The sequence below is a fragment of the Thermobia domestica genome, chromosome 15 (assembly GCF_964235325.1).
Source record: "Thermobia domestica chromosome 15, izTheDome1.hap1.1, whole genome shotgun sequence".
NCBI classification, from domain to species: domain Eukaryota; kingdom Metazoa; phylum Arthropoda; class Insecta; order Zygentoma; family Lepismatidae; genus Thermobia; species Thermobia domestica.
Genome location: NC_137468.1, coordinates 156,462,732 through 156,490,522, shown reverse-complemented (window position 1 = coordinate 156,490,522; position 27,791 = coordinate 156,462,732). Strand labels below are relative to the sequence as shown.

The 27,791-nt window shown below is 38.1% G+C and overlaps 1 protein-coding gene across 2 annotated transcripts in view; it reads right to left on the bottom strand.

The window, feature by feature from the left end:
• Duox (dual oxidase) overlaps positions 1–27,791 on the bottom strand; it is a 458,692-nt gene that overhangs the window by 143,577 nt on the left and 287,324 nt on the right. For both annotated transcript variants that reach the window (XM_081740305.1, XM_081740304.1), the window contains one exon: positions 4,997–5,201. In XM_081740305.1, the coding sequence (XP_081596431.1) occupies positions 4,997–5,201 (205 nt within the window). The remainder of the gene's footprint in view (positions 1–4,996; positions 5,202–27,791) is intronic.

The window sequence follows — 27,791 nt, the reverse complement described above, 5'->3', positions numbered from 1 at the left end:
AAGGGTCCACTGGTCACCAAGGTTAGTTGACCTTTGCAGCACCAGAAGTTGACCGTGTAGTCTCGGTAGGTTGTCTGAAGGATAAGACCAGGAAAAAAAAAAGTTAACCACAGAGACCTTGTGTGGTCAATGCTTTGATCCGATTTAGTGCGCCTTGTTACATTCAAGTATTTACTTGATAAACTGGACAGCGCCCTCCGAGTTAATGTCTTTTAAAGCTCCTTAGTTTCCAATGATCACACACGAAAGGTATGAAATTTGAGAGAGACTGTCAGAAATCAGCTTACTATTAGTCATGACTATGATTAAACACTTAAATTTTCTTTTAAGGATCGATTAATATAAGTAATGGCAATAATTTTCACATTTTGAAATAGAGTTTACAAATAAAACTATACCGATTCCCCTATAGCAATGGTTCCCAACCTGAGGAGAGGCGTGTGAATTGAGAGTACGAGGGTACAAGAAGCTACTAGCAAAATAAATTATAAAAATACATATACTAAAAAAATAGTTCAATTCCCTATATAGTTTTCCTCCTATGTTGCAGTCCCTCTATTTGCTCATACAGCAATAGATCGAAGTATTTTTTCAATGTATTATATATTACTTAATCTGCTGATAGTATCTATATATTCTCATCTCTGCATAGATCTGTTTCAGATTGAAGTCTATCTTATGTATTATATTTCGATGTACGTTCCTCTCCATTTCCAGTTCATTATTCCTGTATGATTTGTTGGCAGAGCTCCTCCGTGGCTAAGTGGTTAGCGTACGCGCCTTTGGCGTGGGAGACCCGGGTTCGATTCCCGGCGGGAGCTCATGTGGTTCGAATTCCACGTTAATCAGTAGGTCCACGTCTCATATAGCCTCGCTGCTGAACGGGACGTTAAACTCAAAATCAACTCAATTTGTTGGCAATGTTGTTCTTATGTTTCTCCCTTCTCATCCAGATTGGTTTATTTTTTTTATTTTTCTTTCCTTCTATTGCTTCTCTGCATTCCTTATAGCATTGTTTCTCCTTTCGTCTGTTTCCCCTGTCATATTTCCTATTATTTCCTCTACAATATTTTTCACTCCTTGCTATTCTTGTCTATTTCTTCTTTACTTGTAATACTCTTTCTTCTTTACTTCTTTTCTTACACATACTTTCTCATGGTCCTATGTTCTCTTTCGTATATTCTTTGTATCTATTCCTATATGACTCCTTGTTGAGTCTAGGTATATGATTTTGTATTGCCCAGTTCTCCAAGTTTCCCTTCTTCCTGCATTTTAATCCTACATCGTTACTTCTTACTTTACCACTCGGCGCTACAGCCCTGGGTGGGTTTTGGCCTCTTCCACTATTTGCCTCCACTCTTCCCGATCTCTGGATTTTTCTTTCCATCCTCGAACCTTCAGTTTTTCCAAATCACTTTCTACTCCGTCCAGCCACCTGGTTTTTCGCCTTCCTTTTCTTTTGCTGGACTAGAGTCTTTCTTTCATGATTTTGTATGGCATCCTGTCGCCGTCCATTCTTATTACATGTCCTAGCCACCTTAGTCGATTCGATTTTATAAACCTGACTATATCCTGATTCTCTATTATGTCGTTGATCTCTTCGTTAGTTCTCATTCTCCAGGTTTCTTATTCTTTAATTGGTCCATAAATTTGCCTTACTATTCTCTTTTCGAAGGTTCCGAGTTCCTCAATTTCTTTTATCACTGGCCATGTTTCGGAGCCGTATGTTACTATTGGTCTTATTAATGTTTTGTATATTCTCATTTTTGTTCCTCTACTTGTGTTTTTACTTTTTAGTAACCTCATGGTAACATGATTATTCCTGTTTTCCATTTTTCTGGTATTCTTTCTTCTTCCCATATTTGTTCTAGCAGCCTATGTATTTCTTCTTTCATTCGGGTTCCGGAGTGTTTTAGCATTTCCGCTACTATTTCATCGTCACCTGGTGATCTGCTGTTTCGTAGTTTTCTGATGGCTTTATCCACTTCTTTTGTAGGTTTATTCTCAATGTCATCTCAGTCTTATTATCTGTCTCCTGCTGAGTTCCTTTCTCACTGGAGCTGTTCATCAATTTCACCATATCGTGTTTGGAAATATTCTATCCATCTCTGTAGTATCTTCTGTTCATCTATCAGTTCCCCACTTTCATCCCTGCATCCTATGTTTCTTGGTATGTAATCTTTGTTTATTCTCTTTATTGCTGCATAGCACTTTCTTGCTTCATTGTGTGTGCTCAATGCTTCTATTTCTTTTTTTTCTCTTCTTTCTTCTGCACATCTTATTAGCTTCTTTTCTGAGCTCTCTATACCTCTCATAGTTGCCTCGTGTTTCCCTCTGTAGCAGTTTGTCTTATTTTATTCTTTCTGTTTATTATATCCTGCATTCTTCGTCGAACCAGTCTAGCCTCTTCCTTGTGTTTCGGTCCGATTGTATTATCTGCTGCTTCTTTCAGCGCCGAGTCTACCCTTTCCCATTTTTCTTCTATGGTTGTTCTCTCGTTTGTTTCCGTTTTGTACTATTTTGTTTATTTCTTTTCCATATGCTTGTATGTTGTTTGGTTTCAAATTTATCTACGTTCCACTTTTTTCTTTCTTTTGAGTGTTTTGCATCTTGCACATCGTTACTTCACTTTACCAAAAAAAAGTGATCTGAATCAGTTTGCTCTACTACACAATCTGACATCGATCACACTACTTTGTTTCCTTTCATCAACCAGTACATGATTATATTTGAATAAATGCTTCTCCATTCGTTGATCTCCAAGTCAGTCTGTGAGTTCATATGAAGAAACCACATAAATATAATTCATATTCCTATTAGCCGAAAAATCAATTAGCCATTGCTCATTATTATTCGATTCTTCATGTAGGCTATAGTTTTCAATAGTTCTCTCATTTTACTCTTATTTATTTATTTATTTATTTATTTATTTATTTAACAACCACCACATACAGTTGAGAGGCTATTTTATACTGGATATGTAACAATAACAATGGAAAGGATTTAGAAAGGTTTCGGGCAGGGCCTGTAGTAGGTACTATCCCAGCATATGCCTGGTAAGACTGAGGAAAACCCTGGAAAACTCGTCAGGGTGGTCAGCAGCAGGAACCGAACACACGACCTCCTGAATGCGAAGCCAACGTTCTACCACTTGAGCTACTTCGCTAGGTCTATATTCGCATTCATATCGCCTATTACTATTTTTAAGTAGCTACTTAGCTGGCGCCTTATTATGCTTCTAATTTTTCGTTCCTTTTTTTTCTTTTCTCTTTTTTATTTTTTTAATTTCTTTTTTTGTCGGTTCATGTCCGTTTAATTATTGTCATCAGAAGCCTTATTCTTATCCTCAGCACACCTCTTTCATTCTTCTGCTTAGAATCCATTTTAACGTTCAACATCTTGTCTTCTAAAAAGATTATTCTAAATTTCTTATGTCCTGGTGTACTTCCGCTGTACAACATTACATTAGACTGCTTCTATTACGTCCTTCCCTTACCACCTTATTTCTTGTAGCGCTGTTATCTTATACCTGCTCCACTATGTTAATTAGTTCTTGTAATGCTCCCGGTTTACGTAGTTTTCACACGTTCCATATGCCAAAGATAATTTAAATCTTCCTTGTCAATCAATTTTTATATCCATGTAGTCAGTTCTATCCGAGGCTAACTGAAGTCTTCGCAACATCAGATTTGTTATGGAATAAGATTGCTGGCCCTATGCTCAACCTCCTACTAGGACGACTAGGTCAAGGAGTTTAGCATAATTTTTGCCGAAGTTTTGTTCCCTTAGCCACTGAGAATCTCTTTTTACTGCAAGACAGCAGTGCTAGTTTGGTCCATTCTAGACAAACCGGGCCATCCAGAGGAGATGTCTGGAGGCAGTTCCGCCTCTTTCGCAGGACACTCACAAATCAAATATATGAAATGAAAACCTTCCTACGGTTTATTGTCCCACGGTTATTTTCTTTAAGCCAAAGAAGACTGGCAGTTAATGAAAGTGATGAAATTAATTTTGTTTTCCTACCGAGAATCTAACCCGGGGCTATAATATATCTGTAACCTTAAGTATATTGATAAAAATTAATGTAACCATGTCTGCTAAATCCTCCTAGACCGCTGCAGTGATTCTGATTATTTTTGTATATGAGTGGTCCCTGGTTTAACTTAGCTTTTGAGCCCTTTTTCGACAAGAAAGTTGAGAGGTGACACGTAAAAATAATCAAAAGCGACTGATATTAGTGTCTAATCCATAGCTTCAGACACACTAAAATGAACAGTGACACTAAATCCAGTTTAAATCAGAATTCATGCACATTGGCATATGGGGATGAGAAGGAGTTGACAGAAATAAAAACTATCGATGTCAGTGTTTCATACATAGTTTTCTTGAGGCTGTGAGATAACTAGTGTCATTCCTGATTCCGTTCAACCCAAATTCGTTCCTAATGCATGCCGTAACGGGGGAAGAAGTTCAAACACATTCCATAAATCCATTGAAATGATTACTTATGAGAACGAACACGTGCGAATCTATGCCAGATAGTCACTACTAGCTAGCATTGCACAACAACTCCAGTTTAGGGTAAGGTGACGCTGAAGAGCATGTGCCGTAGGAAGAAGGTGTATCAGCGACGGTTGGTATGCGTATAAAGGAAGACAAAAACAGACATCAACCTGTGCAAGGTGGTCACTGCAACCTACTTCTGCTTTAAAGTGGCATAACAATGAAGAGACTTTAATCGCTGTTTCTTTGTTCACAAATATCCTTCGCGTACGTAATTATGTGCCTTAAACACTTTCTATATGAATTAACGGGTTTTATCTATGAATTTTCAAAAATTTTCAGCATTCTTAATATCAACTAGGTGAAAATTTAGAAGCAATAACCTTTTCGATTATTATTGCTTTCTTTTCATATTTAGTTTCATGTACTAGTGTTGAAAATTTTCTAAAAAGCTAACTCTTATATAAGAAAGAAAAAAAGAGTCAATACTTACGAAACAATCGCTCTGGACTGAGCATTCTCATGACATGCGGAGATGGCGAATTGAAGAGAGGCACCCGCTCAGTGTTTCGCGGTGGCATCTTCCCTGAGAAGTCTGTACGAAAAGTTCCATTCTTGAAAGACCTCATGGCGTTTACCCAAGCCTCGCTTGTGCTGTAGATAAAGCTTCCATCAATCCAACTGGTCATGCGATTTGTCTGCAAAGAAAACAAAGAACTTAAGGTTGTATTCATTACTTTATTTGAAGCTACACCATTTTTTAATTCTTTTTTTCGTTTCGAAGCTCATACGAGATATACGTACACAATATCTGAACTACACGGCCAATCTGGGCGAGTCAACCCAGAATTGACATCAGTGCTAAAAACTTAACAATTCACCTAAAGGGTTTTCTTATAATCTATTCCACTGCGAGAGCAATTACTTCCGTACTGAAGCCACCTTCAATGGTTTGTACACTATCGCCAGGTGGGCAAAATATACCACGTAGTTGTCACACACACACACACACACACACACACAAAAAAAAAAGTTACAATCCCAGTTCTTTTGTCGGCTGTGAAATTATCTACATTTTTTAATATTTTCTTCAGAACAAGAAAAAAAAATTAAATGTACTATTGGAAATGGAATATTTTTGAACTCCCGTTATTCCTATTTATTAAATTAATTTTTCTTGCTTGTTCAAACTCCTAATTTCAGATTCTGTGAACCAAGTCGTTGAATCGTTCAAACGTTCTCACTGAACTGATGCTCTCAAGTGAGTTTTGATCCGTTTCAAGTTGGAAATTTCTCCAGATACCACAGTCACTGGAAAATTTCAAGAGAAAGCATGTGTACTTGACAATCGACGTAAGATTACACTCTAGCGCGGTGCTCGATTCGAAATGATCCGTTCAATCGGCCTAAGTTTGTAAGCAAATCAAGTGATGACCGGTGCTAGCCCATCCTCATTTCTAATTCTCCTTTCTTCCTTCTTCGTTGAGGAGACTGTTAGCTAAATGTGGGTAACATTTTCTGAATCTTTTTATTTTGTGTATTCTGTTTCTTGTTTCGTGAATCTAGGTTTAGTGCCTGAGCTACGAGCAATTGGAATTAATTACTCTTAAATGAAATTTACACTTTTCTGAAACTTGGCCGGGTGTAATGGGAGGAATTTATGGATGTGGCAATGAATGTAGAAAGGAGTTTCATTTATATACTCCCTACTGGATAGTTTTCATGACAACTGAAAAGCCGGTGGCCACGTGCGCAGGTAGGTAGAATTTTACCCTCTTTTTCTTTCCTCCTGCTCTACTGTCAATCTTAGGCTCGTTACACATTTGCGATAAAAGTCGTTGAGGTCGTAAACGATATTTTATCGTACGAGTAGGCAGAGTATTACTTATACGGAGTAATACACACTCGTCGGAAATCGTCGCGAACTTGCAGCGAGCCCACGACAAGAAAGTGAACGGCGGTTTCTGCCCACTTGCTGCGATATCGTTCGACAGTGATACACTTCCATTGTCTTCAGAAGCTCAGCAACGACTGCGCGTCATTTTTCCGCCAAGTCGGTATTGGAATGGAACAACGCGACGATATCGCCGCGTCAAAAAAATCGAAAATGTGTACCGAGCCTTAGGGTTTCTTTAAAATTGGTATCTATTGAGCGTACCTTTTGCAAAGTGTATGCTTCTATAGAAAAGACCCAAATTGCTTGTCAATATAACTTATTCGGGGATAAAAGTTGATCTGGCAACCCCGAAACTGGCTGGGAAGCAGATGTCTGTTTGGAAAAGTATATCTGGTTTCACAACGAGGAAAGAGTAAAAAAAAAATTATCTATTATTCTAAAAAAATGTCATCCACGGACAACAGTACTATTCTACAGGTCAAAAATCGAAAGTGCTAAATATTGGTATACCCTTTGGAGCCCCCTTTCTCTATTACGGGGAATCCAAAATTTCACTATGTAGCAACGTTGTAGATTAACTTGGAACCATTAGTCATTGCTCTACGAATCCATTAAGCAGTTACATCGATTGTTACGCTAATAAATGCTGCTAGTGTCAACGTGTATCTACTTTAACTGGCATCTGGTCTCAAAAGTTCCACAATTTTATGTAAGTTTTATTTTGAAGTGTAGAATAGTGTTCTGTAGTCCGTGGGCGCAAATTTTAGGACATCCGATATTGTAATATAGAATTTGTGAGTAGTATACAGCCCGCGGGCTGTCATTTGGCTACCACTTTTCTAAAGACCAGAAAACAATAAAAATATTCAGTGGCTCCCTTAAAGGAAATCTGTGCCTCCTCTATCAAGTCCCAAAATGACTTAAAACTGCACAGCACAGTCCTGAAGATACCCCGACCCCAGCAAAGATGCAATGCAATGTAAGACATCTTTCCTAATGTAATTTAAATGGAGGATCGACATAGAAATTAATGCATACGCCTGACAACCCGACAAATTGTTCTAGCGTAATATTTATTAACAAGAAAAAGATTTAAAAAATATAAACAATTGGATGGAGAAAGTATTTTTTGGAGGTTGTGAGGCCAAGGCATAGTCGTAAAATAAGAGCAGATAACAAAAGAAAACTGGCGGGGAGAAAGAAAAAAAAACAGCAAATATATAAGAAAAAAAATATTGTATGAGGCGGTTAGTGAAGCTAAACGCCTCATCAATCCTCGACTGACTGCGGAGTGACCTCCGCTCTTATGGGTCAAGCAGCTGCAACGTAGTACCTAATGTTACGCCCACTCTTCGGAGTCAGGGAATTAGAAAGTTGCGTACTGATCTACCTCCTCTCTCTCATCTGCGCCTTTCTCCTCGCCAACTATAAAGCCCAGGATCAATCATGCAAGATTCAACTTTAAAACCAAATAAATTTTAGTCTGTTTTACATGTCACCCATATACTAATATAATATTTACATGTATGTTACTAACGTAAATAAACTGCTAAAAGACTAAAAAGGAGCTTGTGAAACGTACGTTTATTTATATTTTTAGAAGTTCAAATTTTGACCGGCAGAGATGATCCGCTGGAAAATGTTTGGTGCCATCTGACGGTGTGATGTGTAGACTTCTACTCTTATGTTTCAATAGAAGATGGGATATAGATAGCAATTCTTAAATTTACTGCTACCCATGCGCGCCGGTACGTGGGTGCTCCTTTCAGTTGCTCCAGCACCACACAAATAATCTTGTGAGTGCGACGCACTCGCAAGATTTTTCGGTTTCTCATCATTAACAAATATAATAAGAAGTTAAAACATTGTGATGGAAGTTAAAATTTCTAACCTGTAAAACATAACTGTTTCAAATTGTGTGCAAAGGCAACCAAGCAGCACACTCCCCCTTCCTTGCCCGTCTCTAGCCTAGTCAAGGGCAGTTCCCCACAATAAAAAAGAACTATATTGTGAATAGAATAGATATATTCTGCTTGCATCACAGCACAGCCCTTTGTGACAGTGTTCATAAATGATTTTAACTAAAAGGAAATCAATCCAAAAATATCAAAACCAGTCCTGAAAACAACACGTCTAGCCATTGATATGCACCCACATAAACCCTACATTTTGCAAAGTCGGCGCCGTTGCTGCTACCTATGAAGATAACGCATTGACTCCATTAATGAATTCAGATAGCTCGAGTAATTCGCGGCTATGAAGAAAAAAAAAAAAAAACCTCCGTTCGAAAGTTACGTATGTAAGACCCAGTTACGTGTTCGTAATAACATCTCACCGGTAGTCACCAAATGCACTAGCTAGTCAGAGACATACAGACCTTACGTACCAGACTACAAATTAAAAATAAAATAAAATTTTTCAGTTTAACGTGCCACGAATATGACCTTTAGGCTAAGGGAGACTATGATTAAAACAAGTGAATGGTGATAGAACAATTAGTGTAATGAGGAAGTCGGAGAAAACCGGAGTGCGCCGAGAAAATCCACGAACACGATATTGAAATTGAGATCTTTCAGTTTAATGTCCCACAGTTATGCCGGCTAGTCTAAAGGAGATTGTTTTAATGGTAAATGAAGGCAATGGTGGAATGAAGAATGTGAGGAAACAAGAGAACCCCGAGAAAACCCATGCACACTGTTTGTCCACCACAGAGTCCACTTAGCACGAGTTGGGATCGAACCAGGGAACTCACGCACCCGAGATGAACCCTCTACCACTGAGCTACCGCTGCCCCACGAACACTATGTTCACCACAAATTATTTGGTTGGTAAATCGAACCAAGGACCCCACGCACCAGATGTCAGCGAGACCATAAAATACATAAGACTGTTTCAGCCTTATGGTAGTGAAGTACAGACCCGTGCCCTAGGGCGTAAAATCCCGTTTCCACCAGCGATTATGTTCGATGTGAGAGCTCCGTTGGTGAAAGATTGCACGACATCGTAGTTTCCACTGAAGAAGACCTCTATTGAGCACTGCCTGATCCAATTTCGCCCACTACTCTCTGCATAATTTCCAAAGGCCAACAAGTGTGGTCGGACGACGCTTATTGATGTTCCGTTTGAGGAGGCCGAAAGCACAGAAGTACATAGGAGATGCATCTGGTGACTTGACGAGAGATGTCTCGAAATGGGATAGCCTTTACACCTGTTTCCTGTTCCATACGTGTCAGGTAGGCCACCGTTCGTTTGGCAGTATAGCTGCTGGCCTTGTCCTGGTGGATGAACACCCTGTCAGTGTCATTGCCATACAAAGGCGGGGCACGTTGGCGATAGACGGGTTCCAGTACATGCTCAATATAATACGCTGCATTCACCTTGACATTTGATGACACCCGGTGTATCGGAAGCTTTCCTTTTGCACAGAAACCCGTCACTACCATAAATCCCTTTGGAAAGCTCTCCTTGCAGGAGTGAACCCACTTTGCATGATCGGTTCCATCACTGCGGCGGTAGTAAATTGCACGCATCTGTTGGGACCCTTCAAATAAATCCATGCTTCACCTAAGGTGATCACATAATACCATTTGTCACCTGCCAGGTAACCATCATACAGCTTTTTGCATGCCACCCGCCGTTCTGCGATGTGCGTTGGCTTCAGAACATGGACCCACCACTTCTGAGTCCCAAATTGTCGAGTATGATTCAGTGCACAGTTGCAGTTGACCGTCCAACACGTTTCGCTATGTCACGTTGGGTGGGTGGATTATCCTGGGTTACAAACCGGCGGACCTTGGCAATGACGTCTTGATTGCGTTGTGGAGCCGGTTGCTTCTTTTGCTCCTTTTGACGACACATTTCAATGGTTTGCATTGCGATGGATGGCTGCATTAATTCCCTTATCAGACACTGTGAAACCTTTTTTCTTGCACTGTGATCCTATTCGGCTATAGCTATAGTCTATATCAGAAAGTGCTACGATGTAGCCCTCCCAAAAAAGGGTCAATTTTCGGCGGCAGTCTGCTCACACACGTCTCTCCTCTGCACGGCTTGTACACAAGTGTCTGGCTACTCCGTACTGCGTGCGTCACGTTGCTGACACGAAACTAGCGCCTCTGGTGGCGACTGCAAATTGATACCATAAGGATAAAACCGCCTTCTGTAGAAAGTAGATTCACCAACCCTTCGACATCTACTGAACTCTTATACATATTTTATATATGTATTGCAGATGTGAACATTAACAGAATCAGTCATTCACAGTATATAGATTACACAACAAAGCATCAAAATATTTATGCTAATAATTATCCTCAAAGATAGTAAGTCATATGGACTTTATAACATGACAGGAATAATTAGGTTATCTTGAAAAATACAGGCATTGAAGTGAAGTGACAGTGGGCTGGCCATATTGCAAGAAGAAATAGATCGATGAACAAGAGGTAATTCTTGAATGCATAATACAAAGATATGAGAAGAGAGAGAAAAAAGTTCTGATATAACATTATGTGGCAAAACAAGAAGCACTGTAGACTTGAGTTTGAGAGAAGAGCCCACAGTAAGTAGTTTGTTGCGAAGAAGCGTTGGGAGGAATTTTTGAACAGTGGATTTACAATAATTACGATTTATTTCAGTAGCATCTACGAGTACTACTATGCTGCGTAATTACTATGCTGCGCCAACACCGAAAATTGGGTGCTATCAACTGAGAAACCAATTCAAGATCAGGAACAGCAAAGGCATGTGTGATCAACTCCTGCGAGTAAAAGAAAAACCCTAGCGCAAGAAATGCGTGGTGTTAGATGTGGCATGTAGCACTATTCTGCTGGAACCGGAATCACGTTCATATCCGTCAAGAAGCCTAATGAACTGTCATGATATCTTTGTACACGACACTGCACTGTAGTTTCAAAAGGAAGTCTGACCACTGCTACACAACGACGTGATATGACACACCAGACTCCAATTTACAGAGAGTAAGTGGGTTTCGTGAAACATACAGTATGTGGATTTTCAGTTGACCAAATTAGAGTATTTTGACTTCACGTAGCTACTAAAAGTGAAACCACACCTCGTCAATAAAGCAAACACGGTCAAGCTCTGCTATTCCATTACCCGGCTCCTTTAACTTGTTAACACTGCGAACATGATATACGCGAAAGTGGAAATTTTTCAGCGTCCTCTGAGCACTTTCATATGAAATATGAGAGTACGGTTGTCTCCTCAGGCTTTTTGAAGGCGAACGCTGCCATCACATTTAAGATCGCCATCAGTTAAAAATCAGCAAATTTTTTGGTTCTCTTGTCTGCAACAGATTCGCATTCTCTAAAACAGCAGATTAATCTCGTAATGACAGGCGATCAATCTCGAAATGATTGAATTGTTAGGTACTGCCACATTAGGATATTTTCTACGAGATTCGTCTGCAACAGTGCATAAGACTATCCACTGGCAAAATGATGTTCAAGAATGAGAACTCTGCTCCTGGGAAAAGATGCTCACCAAAGAACACACAAAACACTTATGCAAGCGTCATGTACTCAATACACATTTCAATGGCAAAGGTATGTTTTAATATATATGGTGCAGATAGAACGTTTCAACTGTAAAACTATTGAATTTGGATGTGCGTGACTTGTATCACATGGACAAAAGTTTTGGTAAGCCAAATTCGTTACAACTGAAGTACATTGCTTATGTCAGGAAACAAAACTTTTCAGAATCTTTTTAACACAGTACAGTCCTCGAACATAGCTTTTATAGTGCTATTTTGATTAAAATACGCACAATAAAGCTCAAAATCTGTATAAATAAATAAATAAATAAATAAATAAAATAAAAAATAAATAAAGGATCTCACGTCACGAGCCACTCAAGTTAGGACGATGAAATTGGGAATACCAAATTCCCATGCCATGAAGAGAGACTACGTACAGCACCTCTGCTTCGAAAATCTCGCATCTAAGGGAAGAAAGAAAGGGGGAGAATTTATATAGGGTCCGGTTTCGTATTCATAAAATGTCCAATGTAAAGAAATGGCTGAACCGTTTAGAAAGGTTTTCTGAGCATAGTACCTGATTCAAACATGGCTTTTATCATTTCACTTTGAAGCACGTGCTCTAAAAGGAAGAAAAGGGTGTTTAAATATGCCTTTGAAACATTGTATATAAAACATTCTTCTCATACGATAAAGTTCAGGGGGACAGAATCTTAGAAAACTTACGTTTTGGGGGGAAATGTGGGATGGGGGAGAAACGGGAGGTCATTTCTCAGACGAATTATTTTCTCAGAGGATTATGGCGAACGGGCACATTGGTTACTGACAGTGTTCCGTATGGTCTTCCTAGCTACGTGATTCACATCTCTGGTGCGTGGGGTCCCTGGCTTAATCCTACCTAGCGCTAGGTGGGCTTTATAGTGGAGAAATACCGTGTGTGCAGTCCTTAGATTCTCCTATTTCCTTCGACTGTCTTCAGTCCACCACTTCATTCAGTATTCGAATGAAGTTAGTAATATTGGAGAGGAGAAAATTACACCCAACATGTACAACGAGATACTTTGTATCGTTTAATAATTACTCGTACCTTGGGCAGAAAGTGCTCATACTCAAGCACTATACTTGAGATAATGTCAATTTAAAATAACAGAAGAAGAATGTTTTGGATATATGTAAGAAATATACATTATTGTATAATTAGTTGCTATGTAGCTGTTTATAGATACCTAATCAACACGTATGTTTGTAAGACAGTTTTGAGTGAAAATACGTTAAAAGAGTATCAATTAATAAACCATTTAATACCGATCATCGACTTGTAATTTCGATAGAAAAGGTGAGAATAATAGTGTATATAATTATGGAAGATATTTTTATGTGTAAACAATTACTGCCACACAAGATTCACTGATATCATTAGCCGAACCAGGGTTAACGACTACCTTTGGTGAGTCGTTGTACATGAGAGGTCTCGAGGTCCAGCATGGTTGGCAAAAACCATTTTTTTTATTGAAAAAACAAAATAGTTTAAATTATTATTATTATTTTTTGTTTAAACCAAGTTTTTGGGTTTAAATAATTTGCTCTATGTATTTATATCGCATATGGACAGAAATAAGTTTGTTTCGCCTTGGTGTTATGCAACAACGGGGTTATGCTGGAAGGAGTCACATAAGCTTAAAGCGGAAGCCAAATCGCTTCTCTGCTTACATCCGAGATTAATTGTTCTCCATTTGAACTTGAAATCGAGACTAATTGACCACAAATGCGATACGTCTGCCGACTCGCTCACGAAGGACTCCTGATAAAAATGCGTTGTACTGATCTTTACATATTTGTTAATATAATTGTAAGGAGTCATTTCAGAAGGACAAAAAGATAAACAGGTACACAAGTGAAACTATTATACAGAATTACATATGGACAATTTCAAAATACTGCAGAGTACAGAAGAACTACTTTAGTCAAAGTTATTTCACTACGACTTTTATTACTCCAAGTTAAGGAAATACGACTTAATTTGCATATCAGTAAGAAAAGTGAATGAAGATACGAATTTTTTAAGTTCACTTTTGGTTCTAACCTATTTATACATAAGTAGATACCAAGATACGTTTGATTTCAATAAATGTCTCTCGTGGGGTTTGTATGACCCCCGAGAAAAAAAGAAAAGTATGGCATTTCCATATATTTTATTAATAGTAAACATTAAAATTAAATATTAATTTGTGTTTTAATGAGTTTGTATAGGCTGATTCTATTGAGATATATTTAAGCATAGTTTGAAAAAAAATCAGGACACCGTTAGAATTTATCTTTGATTGCAATTGCATAACAATAATAATAAGCTATAAAAAATACAAAAGAAACATTCATAAACAACTTATAAAAACAAAAGTTGATTTCGTAGTATAATCCCTTTGAGTAATTAATGGGTAATTTAGATCTCAATATAATACGAATGATATACGGGAGTGAAACGTGACAACCCACAAATGTGTGTTCAAGATTTTATGAACACACACTTTTACGAATATATTTTTCGTTTTTTTGGTTTAAACCATTAAAAAAAAAAAAAAAAAAAAAAAAAACAGCTGGTTTAAACTAGCCAACTCTGAGGTCCAGTGATTCAAAATGGGAGAAACTTCCCTCCCCAAATCGATACAGACACAAATATAATTATCTGGTAATAGTAACAAAACAATTTATCAACAGAACTTCAATTAACTACATCTTGGCTGAGAAAGTCTTACTTAACGTCTCGAGTGTATGAATATGGGATTGACATACTTGATGTAACATAGTTCTCCAAATTCAACTCAGAAGCTGAAAGGAAGGAAGACACTATTGTAAAGTTGATTGATTGATTTATTTTAACGTCCCTTTTAGCTACGAGGCTTGTATGAGACGGGACCTACTGATGAACGTGGAATCCAAACCACATTAGCTCCCGCCGGGAATCGAAACCTGGTCTCCCACGCCAAAGGTGCGTAAGCTAACCGCTTAGCCACGGAGGAGCTCCACGATTGCAAAGTGTCAACTTTAAGTACAAAAAAGAATTTAAAAAAATAAGCTGGGCGATGGTGAAAACAAGGAAAAAGTATGTCCACATTACGGTAGCCAGCGGCGCAAATCTGTCTTCAACATGGGGGGGGGAGGGACGGATAAGACTGTTCCCTTATTTTTTTAAAGCGATGTTCAAAATATTTATGAAGTTGAAAAACAATGCTGTGGAGGATCAGGGGAGCAGAGTTGTCTTCAATATTGGGAGGCTGGGAAATTTGAGACTTATTCTGGGTTAACATTAATTTCATTTCACTTTCCTTTGTGGCAATCGGGCACAAATCATCCGAAAAACACATCTCAATTCTGATTATTGGGAGGAACAGCCCCCCCTCAGTTCCAAGATTGGAGAGAGATCCCACTCATCCCCCCGGGATTTGCGCCAATGATGGTAGCTATGAGTACAACACATTATACAAGCCGAAAGTGGATAGTTTTCGTTTTTCATTTTCGAATATATGTAGTTGATTAACATTATATGAAAGGACAATTATGTGTCCGGAATATATTTTTAAGAACATGGTTTTGCGAGAAACTAGTTTCTTTGAGGGGGCGGGGGAATCATAAACTCCGATAATTCACGCCCTGATTTTAATAATCATGATCTCCCTTTAGCTACGAAGTATTATAATCATGGGATGTAAAATATTTAGGCTTTATATAAAAATTTTGGCGTAAAATAATATTTAGGTTCCGCATTATTCCCTGACCCGCGTTTGCTCGGCCTACGGCATCATACCTCTTAAAACCCACAATTCTGCTTAAGTTTCATTTCGTATTTCAACTACCTAAAAAAATAAGATTTTATATCCCACGAAAACGCGCATTTGAATAACAGATTTTCCAGTTCCCCTTTAGACAATCCTAAAAACTAAAAATATTCACTTTGCCAATTTCCCTGTGGATTAGTCCCGATAAACTACAATCATGCCAAATTTCAACTTTCCACGTCAACCAAAAGTACCAGTTATTTTATGTCAAGTTCATTTACTTTCATATAGTTAGGATTAGAATATTTCATATAATCCGATACAATTTTCTGCAATTTCTGTTCTTCAGAACTATGATCACCTTGATTATAGTATGGACATATTTTCTACCTTTCTGTAGTTAGATACACGGTGACTCACTGGTAGAGCGCTCACATCTGATGCGAGGGGTGTGGTTCGATCCTGAGACACGCGAAGTCGTAATGAACACGTCTCGAGCTTTCTCACAGTTCCCTTTTCTTTAAGGTGGATCACCACCCGGAAATCAGTACATATTTTAGCTTATTCCCTTAACTACTGCGCAATAAAACATTACATATTATAAACATTGCACTATAAGATAAAGTTATGTTTCAGCTACAACACAAGGCACTGATTCATTTGGTTGTCTTCTGATACCGAAAAAAGTAACAAAATATTTGATTCATTTTACAATGAGCACACGAGATGGCACTTGCTGTTAGATTTTACTAGAAATGCTCAATTTTTTGAAGTGTTTATTTGAATGTGTAAAGTATTTTAAAGTAACAATCTTATTACAAAATAGATATATTGTTTGACCGCTTTTCGTGTTAGGTTTCACATTTTATTTAAATACTGTATCAATTTACATTTAAGGAAATCTATTTTCAGAAGAAACTTGCGCAGAACGCCATAATGCGCTGTGCCATATTTGTAAGTTTAATTCCTGGATTCTAGCGTTGAAGTTCGAGAAGCGGAACTTAGCTGTGAAATGCAATAAGTGTTGGAAACTATTTTTTCCAGTAAATATCGAAGCAGAATTCAATGATTACTTCCTTTATTATTTGGCACCAGTAAGCAATCGATACTACCTGCCAACGCCGCACTATTCAGGCAACGTTTAGTATAACACCGAGAACACCTAATGACCCACCTTAACCTAAATACTATAATACCAAGACATAGAAATTTCATCTCTATCATTGGAGATCTTGAACAGTTCTGCTTTAATCAACTGCACTTATTATGCAATAATGCCATCATACGAGATTAAGGTTTATTCTAATTAACGTTATTCACCTCATGAACACCTTCTTCTAATGCAAGACATAATGGACAATGGTACAAAAGAAAACTGTCGCAAAATCCTGATAGCTCACTGGCCTCGAATGATTTGGGTCGTCATTCACACACTACATGCACAACTTACCGACAGATCTCACGGTCCCGTTTGTCTCTCGATGACGTCATAAGTCTATAGTTTTCCTTCTCCGTTACGAAATAATTTCAGATGAGTGTGAAGAATGCCAGATACTTCAGTGATAATGGCTTGGGAAAGTTCTATTAAAAATTGAAGCTACGTATTGCAAAGAAGAAATTTTATGCTTCGTAGTTTCTGCTGTGCATATACATACTAAGATTAATCTGTGCCAAACAGGCACAGATGAGAGGTCACGAATCCTGTTTCGCCAATCAGAAGGTCTGAAGTTTGAATCTTTTGCCAGGCCATTCAGAAATTTTATAGAACTTTTCCTTGCAAGGAGTTCGGGAGAAAGCACTCGCCTGCAGAGGAACTAACCATGCCATTTGAAAGATCAATTCATGCTGAATTACAACAAACTAATAAAATTCCTGTACGGTTGAGAACTTTTCGAGACATTCAACGTTACATGCACGATTACCAGAAGTATATAACCGAAGTATTCTCTTCCATAGCGAAGCCTGACGGTTTGAATTTGCTACTGCTTGATCACTGGGTCCATTCACAGACGAATTGTCTATTGCATGTTGGATGACAAAGATTTAATGGTTAAAAATACACCCAAAAATTGCACACGATTTGCACAACCATTTGATGTGTTTGAATTCCAACTAATGAAAGATTATGGCAGGATTTTTGTACATAGTATGAAACTTCATTTGGACGTTATGATGTACCAACAGAACAATCAAATAAAGCTAATCTCCACGCTAATGAATCAGTTCCGATCACCAAGATACATTGGGTTGTTTCAGTTTGCATTCCACAAGGCAGGTTACCGAAACAAATTAAATACTTTTTGAATCAGTGCAAGGAAGTATTTTCCTGAGTCATTTCTTCATAGAACAGAACATCACTAATCAATTTTCATCTCTAACCCGTCATTATTGTGAACAGTATAATGACTAATTTTCAGTAACAAACTTGTTAGTTATTGCAAAATAGTTTTGTCTGTTACCTTCGATTAATTCGTATGTCAATATTCGTTGCTAATAATATTGTATTTAACGCGTTTAAATGCGCATATACTCATGTTTTCATATAAACTTCCAAGTTGAATCTCTCGTACAGTTCTCAACCGTACATGAATTTTATTAGCTTCTTGTAATCAGTATGAATTGATCCTTGAAATGGCATACTTAGTTTTGCTGCAGGCGAGTGCTTTCTCCCGAGCTTTACTTGTTAGTTCCACCAAGAGAACGTAGAAATAGTCCCTTTAAGACAAAGGCCTTAACCCGACTTCGATTTTTTTTTTTTTTTTTCATTTTTACTAATTCTTGTTCAGTGTTAATTACTCCGGCGTGAGGTGGCCTTGCAAGCTGCACCTGGGGATTTGATTAATAAAATTTAACGATAAATAGTAGTCTTTCTTTAAGTTACTCCTACCTCCACTTATCTTTCTGATAAGTTTCCTCCATAACGCCCTGTCCCGAAATTCTCCCTTAAGCATAGCTATAGGCTATATTTCCTCCTTGGTCTTCCTCTATCTCTTTTCCCACTCTTTTTTTTCTGACGACCTGGTAGTTTGTAGTGGTATGGCCATCTAATAAGAACGACAGTCTTCTTTCTTGGATAATCTTAGATGAATCTACCTTTATTCTTCACACTAATCATAATCGAAGTGGGTGATAATCTGGTAAAAGTCTGGTCTTGCCACTTGCGACAGTCCTATTAGCGACAGGCACTTAACTGTCCTATAAGCGACCGATTCGATCTTAACTGGCCTATGAGTCACCGATTTGTTCATACTAAGATAATGGAAGAAGATAAGGTTCTCTCTTCTTTAACTTGTTTTATGCTAATGTGATTTAGAACCTAACAAAATTTACTATGAAAAATTTCGCTCTACATGAGTTTAATACGTGAGAATGCTCTCATTACATTTAACAATCTTTTATACGTTTTTCCTAATATTATATTTTTGAATTAATTTCTATGAAGAGCTTACATTGACTCTATCAAGGGGAAAACTAAATATTTAGAGTAGCCTTTGTCTATGATTCTAATATAATTAAAAATTTCATGTTAAAATGATACAGAGCATAAGTTTAGATTGAATATGTTTATGGCATAAGAAAGAAATCAGAAAGAGGTAGGGACACCCGAAGAAAATTTTCTAGGGAGGGGCATCTCCATGGTTGCTCTATCAAGTCTGGTATATCTGGTATTTAATATACGTGGTTTGCTATATTACGTATACATTTTTGTAAGCCAGGGGGCGACTCCTGTCTTCCCATCGAGCGCCCATGGAAAAAAGGTGTTCACCATTTGAGGATATCAAAGAAATCTAAAAAAACACGGTGTATTCGAAGAAATTATTACACTGGTTACAAATCTCTCGCAGGAATTAACTGTTATTCTAGTTATAAGGGATTATTTAAGATTGCTACACGACAAAATTTTATGTACTGTATAAGTAAAAACAAGGGAGGAAGGCAAATTAAGCAATTAGTTTACGTTTTAGTAGCTTACAATAGGGGGGAAGATAGTTTAAAGAGTTTGTTCACCTTTTAGATTGTTTAGAGTGAACTACATTGTAATTGGTGGTATTGGTTGAGAATAGCCAATCAGATGTAAGGGATCTCAAAAGCTCTCTTATCGACATTTTTTTTTTCATTTTATTCATAGAGTCTTAGGAAGTCTAAAAAGTAGATAGTTGGCGAAACTGTTACACGTTTAAGTTTTTCAAAATAAAATATATTACTAGTGAGTAATTAGATTTGAATCAAATTAAGTACAGAAAACAGAGCTTTTGAATAAAGGGGATATTACAACTGGGTTTTCAATAATTACATAGGAATACTTTTCATGCAAATATCCCTGACGTCTCGTTAAGTTATATTTGCACTCACAGCAGAGGAAATATATATTTGACGAACAGTATCACTGGCACGTACATATTTCATACCAAGGTTGTTCGGGCGTTAATAACGCCAGAGGCAAACATATTTTACAAGATGGAATCATATCATCTTCCATCATCTGAATGTAAATGATTCGGTCGCTCATAGAACAGATAACGGTTCCTGTCGCTAATAGGACTGTCGCTTCTGGGACTAATTCGTAAAAGTCTAGCAAGACCGCGATGTAGGCATTTATGACATCGCAAAGAACACAGAAGTCCATCAGCTGTGTTAATCATTTGGAGAAAAAGCGACCGAAGTGTCAAGTGTCGGTAGACCAGAGATGTTCACCCTCGCGAGGGTGGCCCTCTCGAGGGCATCCTCACCCTCAAGTTCCCTCGCCCACAGTGACGCGAGGGCGAGGACAAGCTTGGATGGCGAGGGTGAGGGTGCGCGAGGGCGAGGAAAAGCTTCGACGAAGAGGGCGAGGGTGCGCGAGGGCGAGGAAAAGCTTCGACGAAGAGGGCGAGGGTGCGCGAGGGCGAGGAAAAGCTTCGACGAAGAGGGCGAGGGTGCGCGAGGGCGAGGAAAAGCTTCGACGAAGAGGGCGAGGGTGCGCGAGGGCGAGGAAAAGCTTCGACGAAGAGGGCGAGGGTGCGCGAGGGCGAGGAAAAGCTTCGACGAAGAGGGCGAGGGTGCGCGAGGGCGAGGACAAGTTTCGGCAGCGAGGGCGAGGACAAGCTTCGATGGCGGGGGTGAGGGTGAACGAGGGTGAGGGCCAAGTGTTACTGCGGGAGCGAGGGACTCGGGATTTTCACGTTTTCTCATTCCACCTATTCTTTCATCATCATTCACTTGCAATTCCATCAGTCTCCTTTAGCCATCGATGACATAACTGTTGGATGTTAAACTAAAGATTTATTTTTTTAATTTTTTATTTTTTTTAAGATTGGTATCTTTGAAAGGGTTTTTAATAAAATGTAAGAATATGCAGCGCACAGTCTTGAAAAGGGAGACTAGTTTGGGCGTCCAGTAGGCTTCTTTCTGTGTTCTGTTACCCTTCATTATCGACGTTTTTATTATTATTATTATTTTTTTTTTTTTCGCTAAATAGGATATGAAAATAGAATGATTTGGTTCTATATCACAAGTTTTAAAGCTCCCTGACAACTGATATTTAGTCAGCAAAGCATAGGAAAACTTAGAAATAAAGAAGCAAAACTACCTGAAGTATTCGGCTATGGTTCATCAAATCATGGGCGTCGTAACGAGGGGCTTGGGTGGTCGTGTTACTCTCAGATTTTCGTCACACATATGTAAGCAAACTAAGAAAATAAAAGCATATTTTCAGGGGTGTAGTCGAGAGTATACGAAGGTGTATTGCTCAATCTTAGTTATTTGCGCATACTTTCTGCTTTAAGGCGTGTAGTACTATATTCAAAACTAGCATATATAACCTGTGAAATTTTTAAGACTAGCGTATACTCTGTGAAAATTTTAAGACTATGGTGTATGCCGTGTGAAATTTTAGGACTTGAGCAGGAAGTTTTTGATAGTCTATTATTGCAACAGCCCCTGCCCGCTGCAGCCCCTAGTTATTCGTCTCTACTTTCTAAACATTTTCTATATATTTTACATCCCTGGAGTTGGTGGCCCCGCATCGTGGAGGTTATGGGGACATTATCTAAGCCTTTGGTCAAGTGACCTTACATTTGGACCTGTCAAGTGACCTTACATTTACATAGATTACTATTGAGATAAGTGGATAAAACTGCATTCAGGTTTACACCTATAATTTCATGATTCTTAGTGTTCATCCTCCCGAAGGGGAACTTTCGAAGATATCCTCAATTCTAACTATAGAGAAACGTTCTCACACAACAGAATAAACATAATTTCAAACCGTTCATGATCTATATTTAGAAAAAAATAACACTCTACTAACGTAATTTGCTGTTTTGGAAAATATAAGTTTTACTTATGAATATCTGGGAGTCAGTCGATCTGTCTGTATTCTGACGTATTAGAGTTAATGTCCCTTTATAATTCATCGCCGATGCCGATGCTAAATGGTACGTGAATCTATAGTTTATGGTAGGATCCGAACCACCATAATGCGTTCAAACTTCACTCAAGGGAATCGAACCTGAGACTTGCTGCAAAGCAGACATGCTTGCTAGACACTATACTAACTTCCTTTGTATATTTCAATATCATTAACTTTCAGTAATCACCGGTAATCGACCTATAACCAGAGTCGAAGTCTAAGAGGGAGTTATTGAAAATGTTTAATTATCCTAATTTTTGTGTAAATATTTCACTTTAGAATATTAGCGTTTAAATACTCCTCTCCCCCATACAACCATTACACACGCTAATACTATGTAACAAGCAGTAACGACTACATATTATCAGGTGCAACATTTAATCAATCAACATATAACATATAAAGCTTATAAAATTTTAATTAGTCAGCTGGATTACATCTTATGAAAAAAGTTGAATAATTTCCACCTTATATGTTAGTTGTTTGACGTAACGTAAGCATGAAGGTAAGCTTAGATCTTTGTTCGAAATTCACATTGAAATGATATTCGCAAAGAATCTTCAGTGGGCTGAATCTCTTTCGTTCCAGGTTGGCTACAAGACTGCGATAATCGTAGGACGTAAAAATGAAGATTTTATTCCCCAGTCAGAATTTTTAAACTATCCTATCTCTTCAAGTGAATAATTGTCTGTTTTGCATTATTACTTTTCAACCACAGAGCAAAATAATTCAGTCACTCTACTCCTGTTTTAATGATTATGGCAGCGTGTAACAAATTGTTGCGGGGTCCTAGGCAAGAAAAGTTTGTGATCGCCCTTTCAGTTTTTAATTGCTAATTATAATAAAATTTCTGGAAATCAATTAATCTACACATTTAATTATTTGTGCTAAAGAAAATAAAGGTTTGTTCTCTTACTTTCCCGTTCCATCATTTCTTTCATCATTCACTTGCAATTTCATCCATCTCCTTTAGCAGTTACATAACTCTGGGGCGCTAAACTAAAGATTTCATCTTTTCTTTCATTACTACAATCTTAAAGTTTGCACGACATTATTAATTGTTGAATTGGTGGATTTATAAAAGTCAGTGATAAATCATTTTAGGCTCGATAATCTTTCCAAGGCCCCTGGAGGCGCTAAGCTCTGAGCGTGCCATTTAGGGAGGAACGGTGGCTCAGCGATAGAGAAATTACCTTTGTTCGAAGGGTCGCATGTTCGATTCCCGTCCAAGTAAGTTCGTGGTGGAGGACATCGTGTTCGTGGGTTTTCTGGGGATTCTCCAGTTTCCCACCACATTCTCATTCAACTATTTCTTTCATCATTCACTTCTGTCTCCTTTAGCATTTAGCTTGCATAATCGTGGGATCTTAAACTCAAGATTTCATTTTTCATTTGCGTTTACGTATTTGTAGTGTAAGGAATCCTTGAGACAACGTTTGAAAGATATCATTTCATAATTGTGGGAATTACTGAAAATAAACTTTCCAACTATGATAGCTGCCAAAAATGAACCAAGATCAAAGTGATAAAGTGCACAAATTGGCCCCTAGGGTAGTTTCTTAAGACAAAGTTTCATATTTATGGCAATTATTGAAAAAAATTAAAAATTTTAACATTGTTAAGGTAGGACAAATGTATCTCTATTAGTGGTCAATATTAACAATATTTGAGCATCGAAATTAACCTTACAAGCACATTCACACATTTAAGTTTATATTTTAAAATACCAATTAACTTAAATTCACATTCAAATCAATGAAGTCATTCATGTTATAGGTTAGAGTGGGTATATATTTCCGAGTGATAATTCAACAATAGTGTTCTGAAGTATTTTATTTGTTTGCTGACGGAGTTTCAAAATTAAGCTCTTTAGATCTTTCTCTTTGAATTTGTTCAAATTCCTCAGTTACGCTACATACATCAGGGATGGCCAACGTGTTGACTGTCAAATTCTGACAGATAGTCCGCTGCAGTCACTCTACCGCCACTCATCAAACCTTGATTTCACCCTCACCCTCATGAGAGCCGCCTTTGTGTGGCTGAATACTTATGCTTGCATCATAGTTCAAGGAACATTTTGAAGTAAAGGCATTGGATACTGTCGATAAATGATGTAAACGTCACTATCGACCGAGAACTCCATTGTAACAGTTGTTCCATTTTAGATGTTCCACAGTAAGTTATACGATGATATGTTTAGTTTCCTTTCTTTAGGACGTATGTTAAGCAAGGGCGGATCCAGGACGGACTTCTGGTGGGGGTGGTGGGTTGTAATACTGCTACTTAGAGCTACTTTTAAGAGCTCCAAACTCTGGGATGCGTTTTATTTGTATATATAAAATAAAGAAATTTCCTCTTCTGGGGGGAGCGATCGCCCCCCCCTGGATCCGCCACTGACGATAAGGAAATAATTCAACAAATAGGTTGAATAATTGATGCTCTGATTCTCACGAAGGAGGCCCTCTCGAGGCCTCCTCACCCTCAATTATCCTCGCCCTCAATGATATGAGGGCGAGGGTGCGCGAGGGCGAGGAAAAGTTTAGAGCACGAAGGCGAGGGCGAGCGAGGATAATGGACAACTCCTATCGCGAGGGCGAGGGTGCGCGAGGGCGAGGACAAGCTTCGATGGCGAGGGTGAGGGTGCGCGAGGGCGAGGACAAGTTTTGGCCGCGAGGGCGAGGGTGCGCGAGGGCGAGGACAAGCTTCGACGGCGAGGGCGAGGGTGCGCGAGGGCGATGGACAGTTCCATTCGCAAGGGCGAGGGTGAATGAGGGCGAGGGCCAACTGCTACTGCGAGGGCGAGGGTGAGTGAGTTCGAAGTAAAATGAACATTATGCGGTAGACCACCTGACACCTTAGCCCGCAAAACATCTATAACGACTCGTCGGAAATTGAGAGAACTCGACCGAGAAGTTCTAATGCTTCTATTGTATAGTCCGGACTTTGCAGAAGTCTTTGAATTAAAATATTAGCTCGCCCGACCATTATGACGTCAAACTGCATAGCTAAGTTTTTGGTCCATAAGAAAGAGATTTCGAAACTTGTTAGCATATTTAATAGCATCTTTTAGATATAATCTTGCTTACTTTCTACAATTTATATTTTTAATTAATTGTCTGTAGGTTATTAACAAGAATTCGAAAACTAAATGTGAAACCGACTTTAGCAAAGAGCTTTAAGTTAGTCTGAAAAGGCGCCTCGAAAAGCACGAGTCAACTGTTTGGCCACAAACCACGAGTTCTATGGTGGTGTAAAAAAGGCAGATCACTGAACTAAACTGTGCGTGTGTGCTTTTAAAATGTTCTTTTCAAATATTGTTAAATGGATTCTTAAATTTGACCTCCAAAGGGTAAAAAAGAAACCTTTCATAGAACCTGATATTCAGTATGCATATGAAATATTACCAGAGCGCGTTTTTACGGGGTGCTATTGGCGTCAAGCCCCCTCGAAATAAATGTTAGTTTTTCGCATTCCACGTGCAATAATAATTATTCTTACCATTTCTAGGAATTTCATTGACTTTCCATTTTCTTATGATCTTTGTTCAGAAATACTGTATTTGTCAAATTTTATTCTACATAAGAAATGCGTTCTCTTTGTTCCTTACGTCCATTCTATTCTGTTCTGTTTTCTTTTTCTTAGTTGTTACTTTGTTGCGTTTCTCCTATCATACTTTCGACCGTTGTTAGTTGTGATTTAACTCGGCTGTAGTCAGTAACATCAAAACTAACCAGGTAGATTCGCGAAGTGTCCCCTCGGGATTCATGTAAAATTGATTCAAATGCAAAGCTCTCTGCGGCCCAATGTGTATTGTACTAATTTTAGCGGCCCATATGGGTAATTTGCATATTTATGGGTCTTCATATATCCGGAATTTAGTCAACCACTACTATAAAGCTCGGTCACAAAGTTGTTTTTAGTTTCTTTAGATATAATTGGAAATGAATGAAGGTATATGCAAAACAAATAGGATCAAGTACTGCTACTCTGATACGTGTTACCCGTCCCTGCCGCCATCTTGGATCCGCCATATTGGATTCAACTTTTTTTTTCGAATGGGAATAGGTGCATGTGATACTCAAATTAATATAAGATTTTCTCGGAAATTCATTGATGCAGTTAATTTTAACATAGCTTGTACCGCTTGCAAAGTATTGCATGTTGAATGTCAGGCACTTCACGAATGTTGAAAAAAAAAAAAAAATAGAAATTTGTGCAGTTCGTGTGTATACGTAATCTTTCAAACTATTTATTGTTGACGAAATATTCCCTGAACGTAAATACATACATACACACAGACATAAATATGGAAATGCTAGGTCTTCACCCAAATTTCGTCGTATTTTCGTTTACATTAGGCATTTTGATCGTTAACAGAATACTTCCTTGTTATGGTATAACATGAAAGTAATAACAATCACTCACAGAAAAGTAATAAGATTATAACACTAATGTTGTAAAGAGTTTGTTTATACCTACAGTCAGTGGCGTATTTACGATTTTGTTTCGGGAGCTTTCCAACTTTATTTCTGAAAATTTGAACATTCTGCAAGATATATTTCATTTACTTTAAGATAGTAAATAAAATTTTGGGGGCGGCTTAAGCCCGGTAGCCCCCTCTTAAATACGCCACTGCCTACAGTTTTCTTGCAGTTAGAAATTGGTTTGATTTGTGACCATCGTTACCTTAACTGATATTACTCTAAAATGTCTATTCGCAAAGTGCCTGAAGGGATTTAATATGCAATATCTTCCAAACGGTACAAGCTACGGCAAAATTTACTACACCAGTGGATTTCCGAGAAAATTCTACATGAATCTGATATATCACTTGCACCTATTCTCATTTGAAAAACCGAAAGTTAAATCCAATATGGCGGATCCAAGATGGCGGCCGGGGCGAGTAACATGTGTCAGAGAAGCCATACTTGTGAAATTTGTTTTGCATATACCCACATTCATGTCCATTTACATCTAACGAAACTAAAAGCAATTTGTGTCCGAGCGTTATATAGTAGTGTATGAATTCCGGATAGGCCCATAAATATGCAAATTACCCGTATGGGCCGCTAAAATTAGTACAATACACATTGGGCTGCTGAGAACTTTGGATTTAAATCAATTTTACACGAATCCCGAGGGGACACTTCGCGAATGTACTCTTGTAAGAGGAGCTGATAAGCGGAACGTGTGTTCCACACCAACTTGCACAGATATCAACATAACGGGACTTAGTTATTATAGCAAAGGAATATTTACATCGTTTAGTTATATGTGCCGTTTAAGATTAGTGCCACGAAATGATTTTTAGGACTTTTACAGTTTAGGTCTTATACCGTTTACGACTTGTGCCTTTTTAATTTACATTCCTTAGTTCTGAAATGCGCCACCACTACACAAAATTGGGACGATGCAGTAACTACTTAATGTTACGAACGTAGCTAATTCCAACGTTAACAGCTATATTTGTACTAAGATTATTATTATCATTATCTGTTCTGCAGTTATACATGAATTACATTATATAACCTATTTCATTCTAAGAATTAACTATGTAATTGGTTAAGAAATTAGTTTCTTTCAAATGGAGATATGAGAATCCCATGACAAATTTCTAGGAAAGAATTTAATAAAAATGTTTAAAAAGTATATTTTCCCAGACTTTTCTGAAACCAAGCAAGCATTCAGAATTGCAATATATACTATGGGGAGTGCATTTTATTAAGA